At 41.9% G+C, this 16871-nt stretch overlaps 1 protein-coding gene across 1 annotated transcript; it reads left to right on the top strand.

Moving 5' to 3' along the window:
- The first annotated feature begins 500 nt into the window (after positions 1-500).
- On the top strand, positions 501-5365 carry SLN (sarcolipin). Its single transcript, XM_036321267.1, has 2 exons — positions 501-595; positions 4735-5365. The coding sequence occupies exon 2, from the start codon at positions 4810-4812 to the stop codon at positions 4903-4905; it is 96 nt and encodes a 31-aa protein (XP_036177160.1). The 5' UTR covers positions 501-595; positions 4735-4809; the 3' UTR covers positions 4906-5365.
- Positions 5366-16871: the final 11506 nt, after the last annotated feature.

Raw genomic sequence — 16871 nt, 5'->3', positions numbered from 1 at the left:
GATGCCTGTTGAATTTTGGTGTGTGTGTGTGTGTGTGTGTGTGTGTGTGTGTGTGTGTGGTTTGGGGTGTGCATGTGCAAAGCAAGAAGTCTTCAGACTTCAAATAGCTAAAGAAATGGGTAGTGAAATGAAGTCCCATTTCACACCCTCACATGCTGACTATGGGAGGAGCCAAATGCAGTGCTGGTTTGTTGACATTAGTCTGTCATCGTGGTTTATGATGTTTTAAAAATGTGTTAAAGATATTCATGAAGATGTAAAAGATAAATTAAAAACCTGCATCAATGGTAACAAACGTCAACTGTAAAGAAAAGATTTTAAGTCCCGGGGGTGTTAAAACAAATTGGTATTAGTGGAACAGAGTCTTAGTGAACATATTTCCATGTCCCCCTAAACACAAATAGCCTCAAACCTTTGGAGGTTGTTCCTCTGAGATGTTTCATCAGTGACATCACAGTAATTGCCACCTCCCTGGGACTACTTTAGGCCCTGCCCAGAGTCCAGAAGTCCAGACGGCCCAGAAGACAAGCAGGTTGGAGCCTGAGTCAGAGAGAGGAGAGAGAGAGGGGGAGACAGGAGAAGCCTACCACAGCAGGTACGTTCTTGACCCTCTTCGGGAATGGTAGGATTCTTAGGCTTAGCATAGGGTGTGTGTGTGTGTGTGTGTGTGTGTGTGTGTGTGTGTGTGTGTGTGTTACAAGTTGCAAATGAGAAAGGCAGAGGAATATTTACATTTCTTAATGAAATAGACAATGCTTATTGTACATGGTATTTCTTAAGCTATAAAGTGAATAGCATTGATTCTTGTTTTCCTATTTTCACTTCATGATATGCATTTTCGGTTTTTATTTCATCCATATAGCAATCACTTTGGATCATATGGTGTGATCTTAACTCCAGGGAAATTTTAAAATAAAGCCAAGCTCTGGCCAGGGGGGCTCAGTTGGTTGGAGCATTGGCCTGTACCCCGAGAGGTTGCAGGTTCGATTCCTGGTGAGGACACATACCTAGCCTGTGGGTTCAATCCCCAGTCAAGGCCGGTACAGGAGGCAACTGGTTGATGTTTCTCTCTCTCTCTCTCTCTCTCTCTCTCTCTCTCTCTCTCTCTCTCCCCCCCCCCCCGTCCCCTCTCTCTAAAATCAACTTTAAAAAGAATTAAAAAAAATAAAGCCAAAATAGCCTTTGCGGCTTAACAGCAGAAAAATGAAGGTTGCTGGTCTGAATTTCTGCCTGACCTTGGTATTAATGTGTTTGAAAGTTAAATTAAGTCCACCCCTTACAATGAGCACATGTTGATTGAGTTGATTCATTAGAAATTCTCACCTTAACTCTGTGTTTTATTTGTTTAAAATCTACTTTAAAAATCCCAAATATTTAAGACCACCATCAAAGTACAAGAAAGAGTAAGAGGTAATTCACAGGTATTCAAGAAGTATGATGGGTAGCCTTTCAATTCAGAGACTACTGAAAAAAATGTGAAGAGTGCATAAAACATACAGTTTGACAATAACTTTAAGGCAACACCTATACAACTACCACTCAGATTAAGAAACAGATCATTGTCAGTACCCCAAAAGTCTATTCCTCGTCACCTCCCCCTCGTTGCCCCACCATGTGTAATCACAATCTTGATTGTTGAAATCAACTTGTCCATGCTTCTCTTTATATTTTTATCATCTATATGTGCATTCCTAAACAATATGATGGACCTCCCTGTTTTTGACTTAAGATAAATGGAATGATATTCTATGTTTCTTTTGTAAATTCTTCTTTTGCACAACAATTATATTTATGAGATCTACCCATTCTGTTGAGTATTGTTATAATTCATATATTTTCTTAACTCTGTAGCATTCAGGTATATGAATAGACCACCATTCATCATCCATTCTACTGTTGATAAACATTTGAGTTGTTTCCAGGGTGGGGATATCTTGAAAATGTTGCTGTGAACATCCTTGTATAAGCATCCTGGCTCATATGAGCTTGAGTTTTCTAGAGTAAAAGTGAAATCACTGGATAATAGGGAATGAGCATGTACAACTTCAATAAAAAAAGTCACATTGTTTTCTCAAAGTGGTTGAAAATTTACACTAACTTTGTTTAGCGAGGGCAGTTAATTGCAGTAGTAACTTATTCTTGTAATCACTTCTATAGAAATAATCAGTTGTAGCAACTACTTCCAATCTGCCAGCTCTACCTTTGCCTCTAACTTACTATATGTTACTACACAACTCAACCTCTCTCAAAAAGCCAATTTCTTAGCTGTAATCTAAGAGAGAATAATGACGATAACACTTGCCTGAGTTCTGAGAAGGTCACAGAGTTGTTGTGAAGGTCACATACCAAAAGCTGTGGACAACTTTCAATAACATTTTCCCAGAATGTTCTTTTTTTTTTTTTAACACATGGAAAATATTTAATTGGCACAGTAATACAAATTTCCTGGGTATACTATATTTTTTAATTTACTAAATTGTTTAAGGTAAAATAAAATAAATCACTAATGTCCACTTTGATATAGGAAAACTAGCTCTTTCATACACTAGTGGTATATAAACTAGAAAAAAATGTAAGAGGAAAATTTAGCCATAAATATTGGAATCCTTAAAAGTATACATAGCTCTTATTTTATTTTGAAAATTTTATTTTTCAATTACAGTTTACATTCAATAGTATTGTGTATTAGTTTCAGGTGTACAGCGCAGTGGTTAGACAATCATATACTTTTTTTTTCTTCCCAGAATGTTCTTGTTGGGCCATGATCCATGATCCTCTTTATTTAAGAGCTTAATCTAAGGCAGATTTGGTGGGACAGTTATTTTTCCCTCCATGAATTGTGTTAATCATTAGAAATAGACTCATATTTTTGCATATCTCTGTATTTCTTCAGAACTTACCCACACGAGTGGGCATTTGGGCCAAGATTTCATTTTATTAATAAATTCATAAGGAAAATTCTGTCTTTTATTCTCATGCCTTTGCCTCCAGGCTCCCTGCTTGGATTCATCACGTTCCTGTTCCCCTCTGCTCTTGTGTACGTTCTTACACATCCTCTCTGCTTTCTCATCCATTTATTATCTTCTGTTTACTTTCTAAAGTATTTGTACAAAGATTTTCATTGGCAATTTACTATGTCCTTCATGTGGAGGGCCAAAAGATGGGTAATAATTAAGAAGAAAATGAAACATAAATCAAACATCACTGGCCACATTTTAACTAAGATTCAACAACCTACTAGTTGGCACCATCTGATTTGAACTTGAGTTTTATACTAACAATGAAATGATATGAAAAATGATCATTCAGCTGGTTTATACCATTAATCATTCAATCCACGAATAATACAACAAATACAGTAATTACAATGAATAGTTCAGTCAGATTAGATGGTCAGGCCAAAAACTTGCTAACAATCCTTTCTGCCCCTCTGAATTTCCACCTTTAACAAATAAAAGAACACTCTTTCCCTTTAAACATTTTCACTCTATGGGAAACTTTTGTCCTAAGTATCTGCAAGATTATCTTTCATCTTTAATTTTACTTGGTGTGCATACACAAATTATCAATCATGCCACACCACTGAAGGTAACATTTTGATGGACTGCATTGCATATGTTCTCAAAGTATGATTTCCTAAGTGCACTATATGTGCAAACCATAAAGATACGGTTCCTGCTCTTTGAAGTGTTTACAATCTAGGTACATCCTAGACCTGACTAAAAATAGCTGGCACAAGCCCTTGTTGAAACAGAAGTAGCCATGAGGTTAACACTTGCTCTTTGGATTGAGTGCCTGTTATGTGAGGGACTTTGGGTTGACTCTGGTAGGTTCTGTGTCCAAAGCAGTGCTTATAAAAGGCAAAGCAGATGTTGAAACTACCTCGTACTTTCAACAGGGTTAGATGAAGCCTGAAATCTGAAAAATTACGGTATCCTACTTCTATATGTAATTCAAAGCAAGAAAAATACTAAAACATAATCTTTTTTTTTCAGTTTTGGTGGCTTTGCTGGCTGGTACTCTAAGTTAGCAAGGCAAGCACACACGTACGCATACACACACAAACACAGAAATTGGAGAGAGAAAAATGTAATATTTTTATTTTATCAAAAATATCAATACAATCATTACAGGGGGAAAAATCAGAACTATATTGGTCATTTTGACATCAGGCAGCAAAGGCAGTCTGTCTGTATGAGTCAGGAGTCTTAGAGAAACAGGACCAATAGGACGTTATTTATATGGCTCGTGTGATTGTGGAGGCTGGCAAGTCCGAAATCTGCAGGGTAGGTGGGCAGGCTGGGGACCCAAGGCAGAGTTACAACCAGAGTCCAAAGATAGAGCCTGGAGGCTGGAAATCTGAGATCAAGGTGTTGAAGAGTTGATTTCTTCTGAGGCCTCTCTGGTTGGCTTGCAGATAGCCATCTTCTCCCTGCCTTCCCTGGTCTTCCCTCTATGCATGTCTGTGTCCTAATCTCCTCTTCTTATAAAGGCATTGGTCATATTGGGTTAGGACTCATCTGAATGACTTAATTTTAAGTTAATTAGTTTTTGAAAGACCTGATCTCCAAATATAGCTATACTCTGAGATATTGGGGGTTAGGGTTTGAACATGTGAACTTTGGGGAGCCACAATGCAGGCCATAGCACCGTCCTCTTTCACAGTGCTTCTGTTTCCTTTGAGGAAGGAATGCTCATTGAAATTCCCATGCTTTCTTTGCTACTTTCTGTTAGGGGGTGAGGACCAGCAGGAGGTCTTTGGTGTGTCTGAAGAAGTCTGCCTTCGGTTCTCACTGAGCCACTCTGAGAATGGATCTGTCTGCCCGGGAGCTGTGTCTCAACTTCACTGTGGTCCTGATCACGGTTATCCTTATGTGGCTCCTTGTGAGGTCCTATCAGTCCTGAGACGGCATGCCACTCTCCAGGGATTGACTGCAACGCTCCAGAGCTGCCGGCTGTATGTCCTGAGATCCCACTGCTGTAATGGGATGCCTTTCCTGGCACCCTAAGGCACTTCTGACCTGCACACACCATCTCTGAGGCATCTCCCGTGTTAGGATCAATTGTGTGTTCTCTAAAGATGCTGCTCTCAAGGGCTGCCAAGAGTTTGCCAGTCAACATTAGATTTATTCCCCAACGCTTATGGCAAATGTGTTAGCTAAGCCACAAGGTTAAAAGGAAACTGGATTCATGATGATGTAGAATTATAAAAAGCCCCTAACCTGTCTCACCACACATCCCTCCAACCCACACTGTCTGCAACCAAACTTTAAATCATCCCGCCAGAAGAAAGAAATGTTAGAGGAAGTCTTTGTCAGCCCCTGTCACAGCTATCGTGTGAATAAAGTTAAGTCAACCACAAAAATGACTTTCAGAATTTATTTTGGCTTCTATTTGTGATACTGCATCTGACCCTTGGCTGGGATTGAAGTGACAAATGTTATAGTATTTCTAGCATTTGAGCTAAGCCAAGATGCTCCAACTGTGGAGGATTTGAAACCAAGTCAATTAAGAGTGTCACATTTCAAATAACTCCACTGGCTCTGTGCTCCTCAAACGTTCCTTCTAAACTAGTCCCAAGGGCAGGCGGAGAATAAATCTATTGCACTAGGAGGCTGGGGGCATCGCCTGAAGTGTCCACTAAAAGCACACAGTTTCTTTGAAGTCTTATTTGTTATCTTTACAATTCACAAGAAATGTATATTTCATCCTATAATATCTCCCTGTTTGCTTCAATATATTTCAAATTATTTACCACTGAGTACAAATAGAATATGAGTCACTTTCCATGTTTAGTAATTCTAGTTTGGTTATTGTCATTAATAGACTACAGTTATAACAAGGAGAAAAACAAAAAATACAAATTTATGAAGATGCTTATAAAAGAGACATATGAAAGAGGCATTTCTTTTAAAAAATATATTTTTATTCGTTTCAGAGAGGAATGGGGAGGGAGAGAGAGATAGAAATATCAATGATGAGAGAGAATAATTGACTGGCTGCCTCCTGCATGCCCCACATTGATGATTGAGCCTGCAACCCAAGCATGTGTCCTGACTGGCAATTGATGCTCAACCACTAAGCCACGCTGGCTGGGAGAAATAGACATTTCTTCAACACACTTCTAGAACACCCCACATAGACAGACCGAGTGTGTTCTTTGTGCCAATTCTGAGGTAACCATGGAGAAAGGGAATGTTGTTAAACCTCATCTGTCATCACATCCCCGAAGAAAGTATTCCTTACTGAGTTGGCCTATAACTGTGGCATAACCTACCTAGCGTTGTGGTTCTCAACGCTGGCTGCAGTTTGTGCACTTGGGTGATTTTTTAAAATATTTATGCTGCATCTCACTCAGACCAGTTAAATAAAAACTAAGGGGGTAGAGTCCAAGCATCTGCATTTTTTAAAAGTCCTCTAGATGATTGTATTGTGTAGCCAGAGTTGACAGTGGGTGGCTCATTGGTTGAGCATCATCCTGTATAGCAGAAAGGCTACTGGTTCAATTCCTGGTCAGGGCACAAACCTGGGTTGCAGCTTCAATCCCTAGTAGGGGCATGAGTGGGAGGTAGCCAGTCAATGTTTCTCTCTCTCTTTCCCCCTCACTCTCAAATCAATCAATATATATATATATATATATATATATATATATATATATATATATGTATATTGATATGTTTATATAAACATCTATCCTATATAATAAGAGAGGAATATGCTAATTAGCTGGGACGCCTTCAAGGGTAAGGTCTGGCAGGAGTGGGTGGGCATGGCTGCGTGCTGCAGGAGGCCGGGCATGTAAGGCTGCATCAAATAAAATAAAATGCCTTCACATGCCCGGAGACAACTGGGTTCACGGAGGAAGGGCTCCAGTTCGTTTTCTCACACTCAGCTAGGAGGACTCCCTGGGGCGGCTCTCCCCTCTGAGCCCTGCGCAGGACGGGTGCTCTGCTCCGCCCAGGAACCCCGAAGGGAAGCAAAGTGTTTTCTCGCAGGGACCCCGCTCTCCCTGGGAGTCTGGCGCGGAGGGTGCTCTCCCTGGGAACCGGGCGACTGTGCAGCAGCAGCCAGGCCTGGTGAGCCGCAGAGAGGGCGACCTACCCGGAGGCCATGCAGCTGCCATAGTTGAAGTCACCCTCGAGCGGGGGTAGCGGGGATCAGAGTCGGCCATGTCAGAAATGGAACCCCAGCTCCCCACCGAATGACTAGAGCACACGGACCTCAACGGTCCTCGGTCACTTTTGAGCAGCAGTCAGCCCCGACCAGGGGTCAAACCCGGAACCCTTAGTAGGTGCCCTGACGGAATGGAACCCAAACCTTTGCTGTGACAGAGGAGCTCTGACCCACGGCAGGGGCCAGGGCACCCAGAGGGGTTTTGTTGAGGGACCCTGACAGGCAGCCCACAGCACAACGGGTTAGAACAGTGGTCGGCAAACTGTGGCTCACGAGCCACATGCGGCTCTTTGGCCCCTTCAGTATGGCTCTTCCACAAAATACTACGTGCGGGTGCGCATGTACAGTGCGATTGAAACTTCGTGGCCCATGTGCAGAAGTCGGTATTGTGTGGAAGAGCCACACTCAAGGGGCCAAAGAGCTGCATGTGGCTCGTGAGCCGCAGTTTGCCGACCACTGGGTTAGAACCTCCTCCTGATACAGCAAGATTGCAGGTTGATCCCTGGTCAGGGCACAGAAGCAACCAAGGAGCGCATAATAAGTGGAACAACACACTGGTGTTTCTCTCGCTCCCTTCCTCTCTCTAAAATAAGCAATCAATAAAAATTATAATAAAAAATAAACCCTCTGACCCTAACCGGTTTGGCTCAGTGGATGGAGCGTCAGCCTGTGGACTGAGGGGTCCCGGGTTCGATTCCGGTCAAGGGCATGTACCTGGGTTTCGGGCACATCCCCAGTGGGTGTTGTGCAGGAGGCAGCTGATTGATGTTCTCCCTCATCGATATTTCTAACTCTCTATTCCTCTCCCTTCCTCTCTGTAAAAAATCAATAAAATATATTTAAAAAATAAAAATAAACCCTCTGGCTTGCAGAGTTGCTAAAACAATTAAGAAAGCAAAGTCCCATCCCTCCCCATTCATTCAACAAATACTTCAATAATCACACTGGGGATGGGTGTTTGTTTGTTTGTTTGTTTTTTTTTGTTTTTTTTTATTATTATTAGTTAAGGTATTACAAATGTGTCCTCATCCCCCCCATTAACCCCCAACCTCCCCCCCACACACACTCATGCTCCCATCCCCCTGTTGTCCATGTCCATTGGTATGGCTTATATACATGTATACAAGTCCTTCGGTTGATCCCTTCCCCTTACCCCCGCCCTCCCCTACTTTCCTTCTGGGGATTGATAGCCTGATTGCTGTTTCTCAGTCTTTGAGTCTGTCTCTTTTCATCAGTCTATGTTGTTCTCTATAATCCACAAATGAGTGAGATCATGTGGTATTTATCTTTCTCTGACTGGCTTATTTCACTTAGCATAATGCTCTCCAGTTCCATCCATGCTGTTGCAAAAGGCAAGAGTTCCTTTTTTTTTTTACCGCAGCATAGTATTCCATTGTGTATATGTACCACAGCTTTCTAATCCACTCATCTGCTGATGGGCACTTAGGCTGTTTCCAAATCTTAGCTATGGTGAATTGTGCTGCTATGAACATAGGGGTGCATATATCCTTTCTGATTGGCGATTCTGGTTTCTTGGGATATATTCCTAGTAGTGGGATCACTGGGTCAAATGGGAGTTCCATTTTTAGTCTTCTGAGGTAGCTCCATACTGTTCTCCACAGTGGCTGCACCAGTCTGCATTCCCACCAGCAGTGCAGAAGGGTTCCTTTTTCTCCACATCCTCTCCAACACTTGTTGTTTGTTGATTTGTTGATGATAGCCATTCTGACAGGTGTGAGATGATAACGCATTGTCGTTTTGATTTGCATCTCTCGTATAATTAGTGACTTTGAGCAGGTTTTCATATGTCTTTTGGCCTTCTGTATGTCCTCTTTCGAAAAGTGTCTATCTAGGTCCGTTGCCCATTTTTTTATTGGATTGTTTATCTTCCTTTTGTTAAGTTTCATGAGATCCCTGTAAATGTTGGAAATTAAACCCTTATCGGTGGTATCATTGGCAAATATGTTCTCCCATGTAGTGGGTCTTCTTGTTGTTTTGTTGATGGTTTCCTTTGCTGTGCAAAAGCTTTTTATTTTGATGTAGTCCCATTTGTTTATTTTCTCTTTAGTTTCCATTGCCCTAGGAGCATTATCAGAGAAGAAATTTCTTCGGCATATGTTTGCGATTTCGCTGCCTGTGGATTCCTCTAGTATTTTTATGGTTTCCCGTCTTACGTTTAAGTCTTTTATCCATTTTGAGTTTATTTTTGTGTATGGTGTGAGTTGGTGATCTAGTTTCATCCTTTTGCATGTATCTGTCCAATTTTCCCAACACCATTTATTGAAAAGACTGTCTTGACTCCATTGTATGTTCTTGCCTCCTTTGTCGAATCTTAATTGGGCATAGTGGTTTGGGTTGATTTCTGGGGTCTCTATTCTATTCCATTGATCTATATGTCTGTTCTTGTGCCAGTACCAGGCTGTTTTAAGAACAGTAGCTTTGTAATACAGTTTGATATCTGGTATTGAGATCCAACCTACTTTGTTCTTTCTGAGGATTGTTGCAGCTATTCGGGGTCTTTTTTTATTCCAGATGAATTTTTGGAACGTTCGTTCTAGATCTGTGAAATATGCTGTTGGTAATTTAATGGGGATTGCATTGAATCTATAAATTGCTTTGGGTAGTATGGACATTTTGATGATGTTGATTCTACCAATCCATGAACACGGTATATTCTTCCATCTGTTTATGTCTTCCTCTATCTCTTTTTTCAGTGTCCTGTAGTTTTCAGCATATAAGTCTTTTACCTCCTTAGTTAAGTTTATTCCTAGGTATTTTAATTTTTTTGGTGCAATGGTAAATGGGATTGCTTCTGTAGTTTCACTTTCTGTAAGTTCACTATTGGTGTAAAGAAATGCCATGGATTTCTTAGCATTAATTTTGTATCCTGCTACATTGCCGAATTCATTTATTAAGTCTAATAATTTTTTGATGGAGTCTTTAGGGTTCTGTATGTACAGTATCATGTCATCTGCAAATAAGGACAGTTTTACTTCTTCTTTTCCAATCTGGATGCCTTTTATTTCTTCTTCGTGTCTGATCGCAATGGCTAGTACTTCCAATACTATGTTGAACAGGAGTGGTGAGAGGGGGCATCCCTGTCTTGTTCCTGTTTTTAGGGGGAATGGTTTTAGTTTTTGCCCATTGATTATGATGTTGGCTGTGGGTTTGTCATATATGGCTTTTATTATGTTGAGGTATGATCCCTCAATTCCTATCTTGCTGAGAGTTTTTATCAAGAAAGGGTGTTGGATTTTGTCAAATGCTTTTTCCGCATCAATTGATATTCCTATGTGGTTTTTCTCTCTCAATTTGTTTATGTGATGTATCACATTTATTGATTTGTGGATATTGTACCATCCTTGCATCCCTGGGATAAATCCTACTTGGTCATGGTGTATGATCTTTTTGATGTACTGCTGGATCCGATTTGCTAGGATTTTGTTGAGGATTTTGGCATCTATGTTCATGAGGGATATTGGCCTATAATTCTCTTTCATTGTATTGTCTTTATCTGGTTTTGGGATTAGGGTGATGTTGGCTTCATAGAATGAGCTGGGAAGTGCTCCTTCCTCTTGGATCTTTTGACATAGTCTGAGGAGGATAGGTTTTAGGTCTTCCTTGAATGTTTGGTAAAACTCCCCTGTGAAGCCATCTGGCCCCCGGCTTTTGTTTGCTGGAAGCTTTTTGATTACTGCTTCGATTTCCTCCATAGTTATTGGCCTATTGAGATTTTTAGATTCTTCCTGGTTAAGTTTTGGAAGGTTGTATTTATCTAGGAATATGTCCATTTCCTCCAGGTTGTCTAGTGTGTTGGAGTAGAGTTGTTCATAGTATTTTCTAACAATCCTTTGTATTTCTATGGGGTCTGTTGTTATTTCTCCTCTTTCATTTCTGATTTTGTTTATTTGGGTCCTCTCTCTTTGTTTCTTGGTGAGCCTGGCTAGAGGTGTATCAATCTTGTTTATCCTTTCAAAGAACCAGCTCTTGGTTTTGTTGATCTTTTGTATTGTTTTTTTGGTCTCTATGTCGTTTATCTCCGCTCTGATCTTTGTTATTTCCTTCCTTCTGCTTACAGTGGGCTTTTTTTGTTGCTCTCTTTCTAATTCTTCGAGTTGTAGAGTTAGGTCATTTATTCTCATTGTTTCTTGTTTCTTGCAGTAGGCTTGTAGAGCTATGAACTTCCCTCTCAAGACTGCTTTTGCTGTGTCCCATAGGTTTTGGATTGTTGTGTTTTCATTGTCATTTGTTGCCATGATGTTTTTTATTTCTTCTTTGATCTCACTGGTGACCCAGTCGTTGTTTAATAGCATGCTATTTAGTCTCCATGTGTTTGATTTTTTTGGATTGTTTTTGTTGTAGTTGATTTCCAGTTTTATGCCTTTATGATCTGAGAAGATACTTGATATGATTTCAATTTTCTTGAATTTGAAGAGACTTTGTCTGTGACCCAATATATGGTCTATCTTTGAAGATGACAAATGTGCACCCGAGGAGAATGTATATTCTGTGACTTTGGGGTGAAATGTTCTGAAGATGTCAATTAATTCCATCTGATCTAGTGAGTCATTAAGGATTGATGTTTCTTTGCTGAGTTTCTGTTTAGAGGATTTGTCCAGTGGAGATAATGGGGTGTTAAGATCCCCTACTATGATTGTATTGCTGTCAATCTCTCCCTTGATCTTCTCCAGAAGATTTCTTACGTATTTGGGTGCTCCTATATTGGGTGCATATATATTTACCAGAGTTATTTCTTCTTGTTGGACTGCTCCCTTTAGTATTATGAAGTGGCCTTCTTGATCTCTTTTTATGTCCTTCACTTTGAGATCTAATTTGTCAGATATAAGTATTGCTACCCCGGCTTTTTTTTCACTTCCATTGGCCTGAAAAACCTTTTTCCATCCCTTCACCATCAGTCTGTGTGCGTCTTTTTTTGTGAGGTGGGTTTCCTGTAGACAGCAGATATATGGGTCATGTTTTCTTATCCACTCATTTACCCTATGCCTTTTGACTGGGGAATTTAATCCATTTACATTTAAAGTTATTATTGATAGAAACTTGTTAGTCGCCATTTTTGTTCTTTACCGCTGCGTTCCTTCTTTGTTTCCTGTTTTTTCTATTTACAGCAGACCCTGTAGCATTTCTTGCATTGCTGGTTTGGTTGTAATAAACTCCCGTAGACCGTTTTTGTCTGTGAAGCTCCTGATTTGACCCTCAATTTTGATTGATAGCCTCTCTGGGTATAGTATTCTTGGATTCAGACCCTTCCTTTGCATGACTTTGTATATTTCATTCCATTCCCTTCTTGCCTGATGTGTTTCTGTTGAGAAATCGGTCGCTAGTCTGATGGGGGATCCTTTGTAGGTAACTTTCTGTCTCTCTCTGGCTGCTTTTAAGATTCTTGCTTTGTCGTTGGTGTTTGCCAATTTAATTATTATGTGCCTTGGTGTCGGTCTTTTCGGGTTCATTTTGTTTGGGACTCTGTGAGCTTCTTGGATTTGTGTGAGTTTTTTCCTCCCTATATCCGGGAAATTTTCTGTTACTATTTTTTCAAACAGGTTTTCTATTCCTTGCTCAGTTTCCTCTCCTTCTGGCACCCCTATTATTCGGATGTTGTTTCGTTTAGCATTGTCCCAGAGTTCTCTTAGGCTCTCCTCCTGCTTTTTAATTTTTTTTTCTAGAAGCTGTTCTGTTTGGGTATTTTTTTCTACCTTGTCTTCTAGCTCGCTGATGCGGTCCTCTGCTTCTTCTAGTCTACTGTTGATGCTTTCTATTGAGTTCTTTATGGCAGTGATGTCGTTTTTCATTTCTTCTTGGTTTCTCTTCATTTCCTCTTGGTTCTTCTTCATTTCCTCTTGGTTCCTACACATATTGTTGAATTGGTCTTCCATTTTTTTCATCCACCTTATGACCATTACTCTGAATTCTTTCTCTGACAGGTTGCTTGCCTCCATTGCCTCCATTTCGTTTACTTCCTTTTCTGATGATGCCTGTTTTTCTCTCATATTTGGGTTGGTTCTTTGTTTCACCATGATTTCTCTTCTCAAGGTGTTTGGTTATGTAGTTCTCTCTCTGCTGCGCTTATTCAAAGGCACAAAATACAACACAAGGCACAACGTACAAGGCAACAAACTAAATGCATTCACGATATTAATAACCCCAAATAAAGGTGACCCCCCGAGCGAAGAGAATTAGGGGATATAGAAGAAAAAAGAGAAAAAGATTAAAGAGAAAAATAAAAAACAAAAAGGAGTGCCGAAATGAGATTGGGAAAAGGGAGAGAAGAAAAAAAACAAAAATACAAAAAAAAAAAAAAAAAAGTTAGAGAATGAAATAGAGGTGGGGAAGAGGCTATTTGTATGGGGAGAGCGAGGGATTGGAAATTAGATATATAAGTAGAGTGAAATTTAGACAGTGGTTAGAAAGAAGCAATAGGTAAAATCCAAAGCAGGAATAGGGTAAGAGAAACAGGACAACAAAAGGGGAAAAGTGAGGAAGAGAGTTTTGGCTTAAGGGTAAATGTGAGCTAGAGAGAAATGATGCTAAAGGAACGATGAAAATAGTGTGTATAACACTAATCCCAAAATAAAATAAAGAAAAATTAAAAAAATAATAAAAAATAAAATGACACTTGAAAAAATGGTAAAAGGATAGCAATAATACTGGTTAAAACAATGTAGTAATTAAAAAGGTAAAATCAAGTGATGAAAAAAGAAAAAAATAAAATAAAATAAAATAAAATAGGTTCTTAATGAAATGGTGAAAAAAGAATTTAAAAAAATATATATATATAAAAATATTCGGAAGTGAAGGTGCTTCAGATCTTCCACTCTTCTTTTTGGCACGCCTCAGTCCTGCCAGGCATTCAGGGGAGTGTTGAACTTCCCTGCGATACACTGTCCCTCCGTGCGGTAAACCACAGACCTGATTTTAAGGCAGCTTGTATTTGTTTACCAGACTGCCTTTATTTGTGATCGTAGAAGAGACAGTTCGTGGCTCTGCCTCTGGGTGGCAGTGTGTCTGGATTGACCTCCGAGGCTATAAGTCCTCTCTATCAGTAGGGTTTTTTTTTTTTTTCCTCTATGGTATTGGGAACTGATTCAGGAAAGACCACTGCCCAGAGCTGGTTCCTTGCCACTGCCCGCTGTTTCCCAGGCTCCCCAAAAAGAACTTTCCCCTACAGGCTCTGTGAATGACCCCAACTGGGGAATCCCATGCACTGGGTTTAATAATCAAATGCACGGATCTAAGGGGAACTGTAACAAGAGCCTGATAGTTGTGCGAATTCGCAAGCCTCCACCTTCCAGGTCTGCGCACAGTCTCCGCGCGCAGTCTCCGCGCGCTCACTCGCCCCTGGCACCAAGCAGCCAGCAGATTGGCAAAGTCCAAGGCTGCTCCCTTACATCCAGTCCAGCTATGGGCTCATTTTTCGCGTTCCCTTCTGCCAGCAGCCCTGTGGGGCCCCTTCCCCACTCGCGGGTCACGCTGGTCCCAACGGCTGCAGACTCTGTGGGGCGCAGATTCCGCCCCGCGCACGCGCGCGAGCTCGGTCCTCCCTCCAACCCGAACTTCAAACCGCACCTTTAGGGGATGTCCAACCTTTCCGTGAGAAGAAGCAGTGCTCGTCTGAGTTCAGGCAGTGACGTTGCTTGAGATCCCTTGTTTCCAGGGTAGTAGCTGGTCTCTGGATGCCGGCAACAACCACCCAAGATGGCGCAGTCTCCGCTGCTTAGCTGGCGCACCACGAGAGGCTTCAGCCGCAGTCTCCAACCGTCCTTTTTTTCCTGGGGGTTCTCGGTCTTTCCTAGCTGCAGACAGTCTCTCAGCTGAAAATCCTCTGCCTATTCGGGCTGCATGTTACCCGTTTCAGCTGCTCACCCTTATCTGCTCCAGGACAAGGCACAGGACACGTCCGTTTATACCGCCGCCATTTTTCCCTCCTGTTTGTTTGTTTTGGTTAATCCTCACTGAGGACATTTTTGCATTGATTTTTTTTTTTCCTCCGGAGAGTGGAAGGGAGGGAGAAAGACAGAAACTAATGTGAGAGACATCAATTGGTTGCCTCTTGCCGAATCCCCGACCAGGGCCCTGGATTAAACCTGCAACCCAGGTACATGCCCTTGATCAGAATTTAACCTGGTACCCTTCAGTCCACCTGCAGAAGCACTATCCACTGAACCAAACCAGCATTTTTTTTCTTTTTAAGTCCTCCTCTAAGGATATGTTCTTTTCATTGATTCTAGAGAGAGAGGAGGAGAGAGGGAAAGAGAAAGAGAAACATCGATCAGTTGCTCAAGCAATCCAACAGGGATGGGACCCACAACCTGTGTATGTGCCCTCAACTGGAATCGAACCCATGACCCTTTGGTGCATGGGAGGACGCTCTAACTACTGATCCACACCACCCAGGGCCTGGAGGTACATTAACAAATTTTTTTCAGATCTGCCCTGGCCAGGTGGCTCAATTGGTTGGCGTCTCAACCTGTACACCAAAGGATTTCCTGTTGGATTCTAGGTTAGGGCACATACTTAGGTTTAGGTTAGATCCCGCTGGGTCAGCAGGTGCAGAGGCAGCCTACTGGTAATTCTCTGTTACATGGATGTTTCTCTCTCTAAAAATCAATCTTAAGAACATCCTCAGGTGAGAATTAAAAAAAATATATATTAAAAAAATTTTCAGATCTAAAATTTTATTTGGTTCTTTTTTAAATTTTATTTCTCATTTACAGTTCACATTCAATATCCGAGCCTATATAATAAAAATCTAATATGCAAATCAACTGAACGGTGGAATGACTGGTGGGTATGAACTGTCCATCAGGGGGCAGATGTTCAACATAGGATCTTCCCCCTGGTGGTCAGTGCACTCCCACAGGGGGAGCACTGCTCAGTCAGAAGCCAGGCTCACGGCTGGTGAGTGCAGCGGGGGTGGCGGGAACCTCTGTGGCAGCATTAAGGAGCAGCAAGCTGAATGGTAGGGAGCAGCAAGCAGGCAGGTGGTAAGGAGCGAGGGGTCCTGGACTGTGAGAGGGCACAGGCTGGGCTGAGGACGCCCCCCCCCCCCCACAGTGCATGAATTTCGTGCACCAGGCCTCTAGTACATGTATAATAATAAGAGTGAAGTATGCTAACCAGATGTCCTTCTGGACAAAGCAGGGGCTGTAGCCGTGGGATCGAGGCAGCTGCCAGATGTGAGGGAGGGATCCAAGCAGCTGCCGTGGCTGCAAAGGCCTACTCTTCCATGAATTACATGCATTGGGCCTCTAGTAGATACATAAATACATAAAAATATAAAATATAAGTATATAAATATCCTATATAATAAAAGCCTAATATGCAAATCGACCAAATGGCAGAATGACTGGGGGAACGACTGGTCACTATGATGTGCACTGACCACCAGGGGACAGACACTCAATGCAGGAGCTGCTCCCAGCCCACAGGCCCCAGGCCAGCCAAGGCGGGTGCCAGCGCCCCCCCCCCCCCCCCGATCGCCCTGCCGTTTGCCCCGCAGAGAGAGGTAACTGGCGATGGCAGCGGGGAGCAGAGCCAGCAAGCGAGCAGTGCCAGCCCAGCCAAGATGAGTACCAGCAGGGGTCCCCTGATCACCCTGCCGGTCACCCCACAGATCAGCCCTGGTCACCGGCTAGGCCTAGGGACCCTATCCATGCACAAATTTCGTGCACCAGACCTCTAGT

The sequence above is a fragment of the Myotis myotis genome, unplaced genomic scaffold, assembly GCF_014108235.1.
Source record: "Myotis myotis isolate mMyoMyo1 unplaced genomic scaffold, mMyoMyo1.p scaffold_m19_p_10, whole genome shotgun sequence".
NCBI lineage: Eukaryota > Metazoa > Chordata > Mammalia > Chiroptera > Vespertilionidae > Myotis > Myotis myotis.
This window is presented reverse-complemented; position numbering and strand designations above follow the sequence as displayed.